The 9386-nt window shown below is 35.5% G+C and overlaps 2 protein-coding genes across 2 annotated transcripts; one reads left to right on the forward strand and one right to left on the reverse strand.

The window, feature by feature from the left end:
- The first annotated feature begins 2596 nt into the window (after nucleotides 1-2596).
- On the forward strand, nucleotides 2597-3595 carry LOC110814223 (uncharacterized). The gene is made up of 2 exons (XM_022041624.2): nucleotides 2597-2870; nucleotides 3049-3595. Exons 1-2 carry the CDS (start codon nucleotides 2803-2805, stop codon nucleotides 3407-3409), a joined length of 429 nt encoding a protein of 142 aa, XP_021897316.2. The 5' UTR covers nucleotides 2597-2802; the 3' UTR covers nucleotides 3410-3595.
- A 5011-nt stretch (nucleotides 3596-8606) lies between these two features.
- On the reverse strand, nucleotides 8607-9029 carry LOC148240421 (uncharacterized). Its single transcript, XM_088210298.1, has one exon. It carries the CDS (start codon nucleotides 9027-9029, stop codon nucleotides 8607-8609), a length of 423 nt encoding a protein of 140 aa, XP_088066424.1.
- Between the last annotated feature and the right edge of the window lie 357 nt (nucleotides 9030-9386).

Below are 9386 nucleotides of genomic sequence, written 5' to 3' on the forward strand. Positions count from 1 at the left end.
CCTAGTGCTGCAACTCTATCGGTTCTCCTTCGTGACTGGGGTTATTTTTCGACTAACCTGCACTAGAAAAAGACGGTGAACACGTTGGTAAAAAAATTACATGAAACAGAAAACAGAAAGGGGGTCATCGAAGAGGGTTTTGGGTTTTGCCATAGCAGCTCGGCCAAGCTTCGAGATTGAATTCCGAGCAAAAAGAAAAAAAAAATTACCTTTCTCAATGGTCGGCGGTGGCTCCGATGTGGCGACAACAGCATCCCTTCAATGGTTGGTCTTCCCTCCAGTCACCTCCTTCTTCTTCTTTTACGGCTGGTGTCAGCTAGGGTTTGGGGCCAACTGAAGAGAGGTTTAAATGCCTCTCTTCTCTCTGATTTGAGCAATCCATCCGCGTCAACGTGGAGCGAGGGGAGTCATTCGATTGTTGTCTGGTTAGGCAGATTGTGTGGGCAAATCTGGGTCATTCATTGCGATTAATCTCGTCCGTCCGATCGTATCTAAAGAGGAAATGCATATGGGCAGTTCATACACGCGTGATACCATCTGGGTCATCGAATCGCCCAGACACGTAGATCGCCCGAGTGGCCTCCCACATCAGCATATCCGCCATGCGGTGTTTTTGGTTTGTCGTGGCCGTTGACGTAGTAGTCCCACATGGCCTTATTTTTTTTTACGATTTCACCCCCTGTTTTCAAATTTTCTTTCAAAAATATTATATTTATTCACAATTTCATCCATTTTTTTCATAATTATTTTCAATTTCGTTCTTATTTTATTTTTTTCTCAATAATTTAAATAAAAGTAAAATAAAATAAAATTTTTTATTATTTATATTTATATTTTATAAATAGAAAAATTATTTTGGGCCAAATTTCTGAATCCCACTGTTACAATAACACCACGCGACTTATCTCTTTCGGCCGTTGATGTTGCTAGATCTTTTTCCTCCTCTCACAATCACGTCTCTCCCTCCTAGTTCTCTCCTCTCTTTCTCTCTCTACCCAATCATGATTCTTCTCTCTCTTCTTCTCCTGTTTTTTCTTCATTCTTTCTTTCTCTGTTAATTAATTATATATATATATACATATATCTGTATATTATATATAAGGCCACATATTTCCTTCTTTTGCTCCCAGAGTATACTTTGGGTTCTTCTTTTTTTTTTTCTTTTTTTTATTTAATTATATATATATATAAATATAGATATATATATATATCCACATGTTTTGTTTTTTTCCCTTTTTATTTCTTTTGTACTTAGCTGGCACCAGTTACGTATTAGACAAAATTAATTTTTATATATGTGATCTTGTTAATGAGATCAACTAATTTTTATTTTATAAAAATTATAACATATTTATTTTTCTTAATAAATCATTAATATCTTATTTTGATAATCCAACGACTAAGAATATTTTAAATTAAATCATAAAATATTTTACTTTCATTATTAAGATCTTTATCTTAATATAAAATCTTTAAATTTAATTAAAAAATTTATTATATAAATAAAATAATAAATATGATAATAATAATATTATTATCGTATATTAAAATAAATTGTCAAATAAAAATATATTTATATATTATATAAATAATTAAATCTTGCGCATAATAATTATATCCCTAATAATACATATATATATATATATATATATATTCTTATATCTAACACACACACACATATTCTTATACAAAAAGATGATATTTCAACATAAAATTATATGTTATCCTTAAATTAGTTAGCAACTCAATCAAATTTTGGTATATCACTACTACTTTTAATATATTAAGGACATACATATTTTGGTTTTTTTCAAGCGCTTAGAGACTACTCCAAATGTTTTGACTGTCTTAGTTGAATATCCATTAATATTTTTAGATATTTAAATATAGTTTCCTTTGTAAAAATATCAAACACAGTCGTTCCATATTTACCATGACAAATTCTATCCACCAAACATAAACTAGAGAATGAAATTAGCAAAAGAAAGCATCTGAATCACAAATCATGGCGAAATCCATGAGATTGAGTTGCAACTTGTAGTATTTTTCATTTCTCCTACCAACACAATCCTAAAGAATTTGATTATGATCATTTGAAATTAAACCCAGGTAAATATTTGAAGTAAATTTTAGAATCTTAATCAGTGTTTAATAATTTAGGAAGTTTAAGAAAAATGAGATAGTAGTTCTCTAATCAATTTTAAATGGAGGATCCATCTCTGTAGCCTTATAAGTAGAAAAATAGACTAAGGTTACAAAATTTAGAATGTCCAATATTTCATAATTTCAGATAATGTTAACCTTAAATGTGATCAGAACTAAAGAACCTTAACCTTAACCTTATGATATTTTTTAAATGTCCAATATTTTTGCCTTAGGTCGTGATTCATTACTCCAGCTAATGTTTACCTATATACAAATATATACGTTTATATGTGTGTGTGTGTGTGTGTGTGTGTGTGTGTATATATGTACGTAACAGTAGCAGAGACGTGAAAGAAATGTCCTTTTGTTCAAGTCAGCATAAAAGCTTGAGTATCAAGTTTAAAAGAGTCGAACCCTTAGGCAGCCAGCTGATTTTGTCTTCCATGTATATAGATATATATACACCCAGTCAAAGCGCCAAAATTAAACATGGTTAGCCTAGTCAATCAGCTCATAGCTACATGCGTGTGTATTTATATATACTTTAGAAATTTCGTCTACATATACATAAACATAATGAAATTCAACTGTTGAATCATTAATCGGACAAGAGTCTCTTATTAGATTTGATTTTCGTAAGCTTGAAAAATATTTCTGATGTATTTCAATAAACTATGCAGGAAATATCCTTTTGTACGTGAGTATAAACGGAGAAGCGGGTATAGGTATAGCCAACATATATATACGTACAGTATATAAAATCTTGTATCTGAATTGCAAAAGCTAGCAAGCAACAACAATAAAAAAAAAATGGAAGTTTGGCATGTTGTGATTTTGGCCTTTATTACTCCTTTCTTATTTTTTTTCTCTTTTCTTTATGTTACTTTGTTACTTTAATGGAAGAAACGGTCGTCGTACTGCCGGTGGTGCTGGAAAACATGGACATAATAGAATTGTTGGACATACCGCCCATATTGGATTTATGGAACACACCACAATAGACATTGACATAGGCGCTGGTGGTGGCGATGGAACTGGTTTTGGCAGTGGCAGAGGTGGATGCAGCGCTGGTGGTGGTGGTGGTGGACCTGGTTTTATTGGTGGCGGAGGCGACAGTGGATGCAGTGCTGATGGTGGAACTGGTTTCAGTGGTGGCGGAGGTGATAGTGGATGCAGTGCTGGTGGTTGTGGTGGAACTGGTTTTAGTGGTGGCGGAGGCGACAGCGGATGCAGTGCTGGTGGTGGAGGTGGAGGTGGTTGTTAATATCAAACTATTGAAGACTGGAGTCAGAAAAATATTAACTATGATTGATTTATTTAGTATTGGATTCTTTCAATTCCTTGGTTATTTTGTATATGTGCAATACAAAATTTTTGTAGTTCGTTTTTATTTTTTGTTAATTATTATGTTGTAATATTTAAAATAAATGTCATATTAAATTTTATTAATAAATTAAAAATAGTATTAAAGAGATGTGATTATAGGCATGAATTATCTAATATAAATAAAATAATTAAATCAAATAAATTAATTAGGTTAATTTCCTAAAAACTAAAATCAAATTAGATTAAAAATTAAAAATTTGACATATAGTATGTATAAAAATGAATGATTATTTATTGTAAATAATAAAATCATGATTTTTTGTAAAGTATATATTATATTCATATTTTATACTGCAATACATACATGTTTAATATTAATATTAATGATATATTTAATTAAAGATAATTTCCTTGATTTGGATTGTATACTAATTTATCTTTTCCTTTTTAAATTTTAGAAAATGATTTTTTTTTGTTTCCAGTTTGATATTTTTTTTCATCAGACCATCTTATTTTTATCACCATATATGTCATCTTTATTTGACAGATTTAACCAATTTTTATACAAGCACATATATATATATATGTGTGTGTGTATATATATTCTTTTTACAAAAATAAGCATATATATATATATATGTGTTTTTCAAGTCACAAAGCGCAAGGAGTGATGAGGGAGACTAACGTACCCTCAAAGAAGTGTTTGCAAAGCTTTTCTTGAAGTGGAATCCGCAGAGTGTTGAATTTCTCGTTATTGTTCGTACAACCTATGAAGACTAAAGTTGTAAGCTCAATCGGGTGTTGCAATTCTAACCTCTGCAATGTACTCCAGGAGACATATATTTACACCTCCTGCACTGAAGTGTTGAAACTGGCGCAAGCATCAAGTTGCTCAAAACGTTGCTGGCAATCCTCCACATTGTTGACTTTGGCGCGACCTCATGTGTCTGCCAGGTTATTGCTCGTTACTGGTGGCAAAAGAAGATACTAAACTGTTGTTTGAATATTTCCCAGGACATCTCTGTGTAAAGATTTGAACAAGTTTTGAGAGGAAATCAAATTTGTAGTTTTGGTAAAAAAAAAAAAGAGTGTGTATTACTCTGTCTTCTTGCTCTTCTGTATATATTTATTGAAGAAGAAGTTACAGTATTTTAAGGAAGCTACTTACCTCCTTTTTACATAAAGTAAAAATTAATATTCGAAAAAAATAAAATAAACAAAAGCAATCACGTGATGAGTATATCACCCACTGCACAATCGGTTACAAAGAATATGTGTGAAATCATTAACAGATCTATAGGTCACCAATAATTGCCAAACACGGTGATAGACCCTCAACGGTTTCTGTATTGCTGCTTCTGAGCTGGAGGGAGACGACCTTCACTCTCCTGAGTGGCAACTCTGCCACCTTTGCCTTTCCTTTCCTATCTAAGTATCTACCACGTGTGCATTCTACTGATGTAGATTATTGACTACATACATCATCTTCATTCTTTGACACTCCCCTACAAGATGAGCTGTAGATATTTTCTACTCTTATCTTGTTCATGTGAGAAACCAGTGTTTCCTTACCCAATGATTTGGTGAACATATCGGCCAACTGTAATCCACTTTGAACATGTGAAGTAATTACCATTCCTTCTTTAATCTTTTCTCGAATTAGATGACAATCCAATTCGATATGCTTAGTACGTTCGTAAAAAACTGGGTTCGCAGCTATATACATCGTTGATTTGTTGTCACAATGAAGAACAGTAAGATCAAGATGGTTGATCTAAAGATCGTTTAGCAGGTACCTTAACCAAGTTAATTCGCAACAAATTATTGCCATGGCACAGTATTCATCTTCTGCTGATGATCTGAAAATTGTTGGCTGCTTCTTTGATCTCCAGCTGACTAGACTTCTCCCGAGCAATACACAATAACAAGTGACAGATCTTCTAGTATCTGGGCAAGAAGCCCAGTCGCTATCATTGTATGCTGAGAGGTGTACATCATAATTTGCAGCATAAAATAGACCCTATCCTGGTGTTGCTTTGATATATATCAAAACCTTGTGAGCGGCATTAAGATGACTGCTCTGTGGTTCCTCCATAAATTGACTAAGTAACTGAATGGGATAAGACAAGTCTGGTCTGATGATAATGAAGTACATTAGTCTTCCGATGAGCCTCCTGTAACTTATTGGATCATCAAGCAACACATCATCTTCTTTAGATAACTTTAAGTTGCAATCTAAGGGAATCCTTAATGGTGAAGATCCACTCGTTCCGAAGTCATCGAGCAAATCCAAGGCGTATTTTCTCTAATTAATATGTATTCCACTTCTGCCTCTGGTAACTAAATCCCCATAAAAAATTTGAGATTTTCCAGATTTTTTATTTTAAATTTGCTGTTGATGGAGTCTCTCAATTCAACTACGGCCTCCTCATTGTTGCTTGCAACAATAATATCGTCCACATACACAAGCATTGCCATGAACATATTTTCCTTCTTCTTTGTGAAAAGACTATAATCCGCTTTCGACTGTATGAACCCCATCTGGACTGCAAAATCTAACAGCTTAGCATACCACTGTCTTGTTGCTTGCTTTAATCCGTATAAGCTCTTCATCAGCTTACACACTTTCCCCTTTATCTCTAGTACTTCTGGTAGCTCCATATATACCTCTTCATCAAGATCTCCATGCAAGAATGCATTGTTAACATCGAATTGGTGGAGAGACCAATTATTCATAGTTGAGAGAGCCAGTAGAACTCTGACGGTTACCATTTTTGCCACTGGTGAAAAGGTTTCGTGATAGTCCAAGCCCTCTCGCTAGGTGTACCCTTTCACCACTAATCTGGCCTTATGCCTTTCAATACTCCCATCAGTATTGTACTTGACTTTGTATACTTATTTGCATCCCACTGCTTTCTTCCCTTCAGGCAAGTCACATAGAATCCATGTGTCATTCTCCTCAAGGGCAGTGATCTCAAGCTTCATTGCCCTTTCCCATTCTGGAACATTTCTTGCTTCAAAATAATTCTTAGGTTCAATGTGAGTAGTTATAGAAGATACATAAGCCTTGTATTCTAGGTTAATGTGATTATAAGAAACAAAGTCATTTAAAGGAAAAAAAAAATACCTACTTCACCAGACCCTTTCTTCTTACGGGGATCATTGTTCAGGAGTTCAGATGACGACACTTAGTGACACATGAAGTCCTGCAGGTATGCAGGAGCTCTCTTCTGTCTATCTGATCTTCTGCGAATATGAGTGGATGTATTAATTGGTGGTTGTGTTTGAACAATCTCGTTTCTATCTTTTGTTTGGGGACTCATAAAGTTTTCTACTTGTTCATCTCTTTGTTCACTCATTTCTGGTGGGGATGGTTGTAAGTTCATGAATTGAAAATTGTTGTAAGGGATATAGATCTCTTGCTGATTTTGGAGATTTTGATTCTCTTGAGAGTTCTGGTTTGAGGTTGACTTACAAGGGAATTCATTTTCGTGGAACACAACATCTCTTGACACGAAAGTTCTCTTTGTTTCTAAATCCATCAATTTATACCCTTTGATCCCTGTGGGGTATCCTAGAAAAACACATACCCTCCCTCTAGGATCAAATTTGTGTCTCCCATTTGTCAGTGTAGTGTAGTAGTCAAGGCACCCAAAAACCTTCAGATGATTGTAGGAGGGTATGGTTCCAACTAGCACTTCATAAGGGATCTTGTTGTTGAGAACAGAAGTCGATATCCTGTTTACCAGGTGAACAGCCGTGAGAATACAGTCAGACCAAAAAACCATCTCCAATCCACTTTGAAACCTGGGAGCTCTAGCAATATTAAGCAGGTGTTGGTGTTTTCTTTCCACCACAGCATTTTGTTGTGGTGTTTCAGTACAAGTCCTCTGGTGTAGGATCCCCCTTATTTGGTATAATTCTTTCAAGTTGAACTCCCCGCCATTATCACTCCTTATTGTTTTAACTTTGGTTTTAAATTGATTTTCAATCATGATACAAAAGTTTTCCAAGTTCATGGCCACATTTGATTTATACTTAAGCAAGTAAATCCAAGTACACCGACTTAATCATCAACTATACTCAGATAAAAACGAAAATTGTCATAAGAAATCTCATTGCAAGGGCCCCATACATCGCAATGAATAAGCTCAAAAGGTTTTGAGGCTCTGTGTTGTGTGTTTTCAAATGGGAGTCTTCGTTGTTTAGAATAATAACAGACGTTACAAGGTTTACATTCAGAAGATTTAATCTCACTATTATCTATTTGTCTAATCTTAGAATCTGAGGAGTGTCCCAACCTAAAATGCCATAAATTAAATCTTGTCTCTAATGCATTAACGACTGGTAACTGAAGTTTCTGAGGGAAACTTAGAAGAGACTCTCCTGCAGTAGCAGCAGCGTCCCCATCTCTCACCAAATGATACAAGCCATCCTTTACCCTACCCATACCAATGATCCTCCAAGTCGAAAGGTCCTGCAAAAAACAAGCATTGGATATGAAGGTCAAGCAACAATTCTGGTTTTCAGTCTGAAAAATTGGGTACACACAAAACGTTATTCAATGTCAAGGTTTTTGTGAGTTTAATGGATCTGGAATGAGCTGCTGCTATTCTGTTTCTATTTAGAAGAACAACTGAGTGTGATACCTTGAGTACATTTAAAGTGTAAGTGGAGGTCCTGCAAATGATGTGATCAGACGCACCTGTGTCGATGATCTAGGATGCCGGATCACTGTACCTTAGTAGGGTTTTGAGTTTAGATAAGCAAGTAAATATACCAGAATAGTTAGGCAAATTGTTTGAGTCATTTTCCTTTGAAGAAGAACTGGCATTCTGCTTCAAGAGTGCGACCAACTGATCATGTTGGTTTTTTGTTATCCCAAACAGTTCCTGTGTTGCGTCCTTTGAGACTTGATTTGCATGACTCTCTCCGGATTTGCTTCCCTTATACTGTTTGTGCCCTTTGAGATATCCATGGAGTTTGTAGCAAACCTCCACTGTATGCCCTGGCATTTTGCAGTGCGAGCAATTAGGTTTGTTTGAGTTTGCTTTGAAGCATCTCTCTAGTGAGTGCCCAGGAGCCTTGCAGTGGGTGGAATAATACTTCTTCGAGTTTGGAGTTTGTATGTTGCTCTACTTTCCTCCATCTTTGGTCATCATCGCCATTGTCTCCCCCTTTGGTTGGTCAGCTGATATATCCCTCCTTCTTTCTTCCTGCTGAATGATGGAATATACCTCATTCAATGTGGGAAAAGGCTTAATCAAGAGTACCTGAGCCTTCAATCCTTTAAAGGATTCATTTAACCCCATCAGAAATTTTATCACGCAATCTCGTTGTCGATAATCAACCACGGCTTTCAAGCCTCCACAGATACAATTGAGTATTGACTCATAGTTCAGCAGTTCATCAAAAAGTGCCTTGAGTTTGAAATAATAAATACCTACTGAGTCGCTTTCTTGTACGAGATTTACGATGTTCTGTTTCACTGCGTAAATCCTTGGTGCATTCTGCTGCGCATGCCTATGCTCAATCTCACTCCAAAGTTCGTGTGTCATTTCTGCATAGAGAGTACTTGTCTTAATGTCTGCTGACGGTGCGTTTTGCAACTAGGTGATCACTATATCGTTGCATCTGAGCCAGTATTCCATTAAGGGATTATTGGCATCAACTGGAGGAGGGACACTCCAGCCGATGAATTCTAACTTATTTTTTATTCTTAACGCCCTCTTCATAGACCTAGCCCATCCATGATAGTTTGTTGTATCAAGAAGCTGCGGAACAAGAACAGCTCCTGAGTTTTCATTGAGGGCAATGTAATATGGACTAATGGGATTGGTAGGATCAAAAATGGTTTCGCTCACGGTAAAGGGGTTGACGTTGAGGGTTTGATTTTGTTCATCTTAAGCCATGGC

The sequence above is a fragment of the Carica papaya genome, chromosome 8, assembly GCF_054855325.1.
Source record: "Carica papaya isolate Zhongbai chromosome 8, ASM5485532v1, whole genome shotgun sequence".
NCBI lineage: Eukaryota > Viridiplantae > Streptophyta > Magnoliopsida > Brassicales > Caricaceae > Carica > Carica papaya.

Coding starts and splice junctions, on each gene's coding strand:
- LOC148240421 (XM_088210298.1), bottom strand. CDS start 9,029: ATGACACACGAACTTTGGAGTGAGATTGAGCATAGGCATGCGCAGCAG.
- LOC110814223 (XM_022041624.2), top strand. CDS start 2,803: ATGTATTTCAATAAACTATGCAGGAAATATCCTTTTGTACGTGAGTAT. Junction 2,871..3,048: donor AAACGGAGAAGCGGGTATAG/GTATAGCCAACA, acceptor CTTTAATGGAAG/AAACGGTCGTCGTACTGCCG.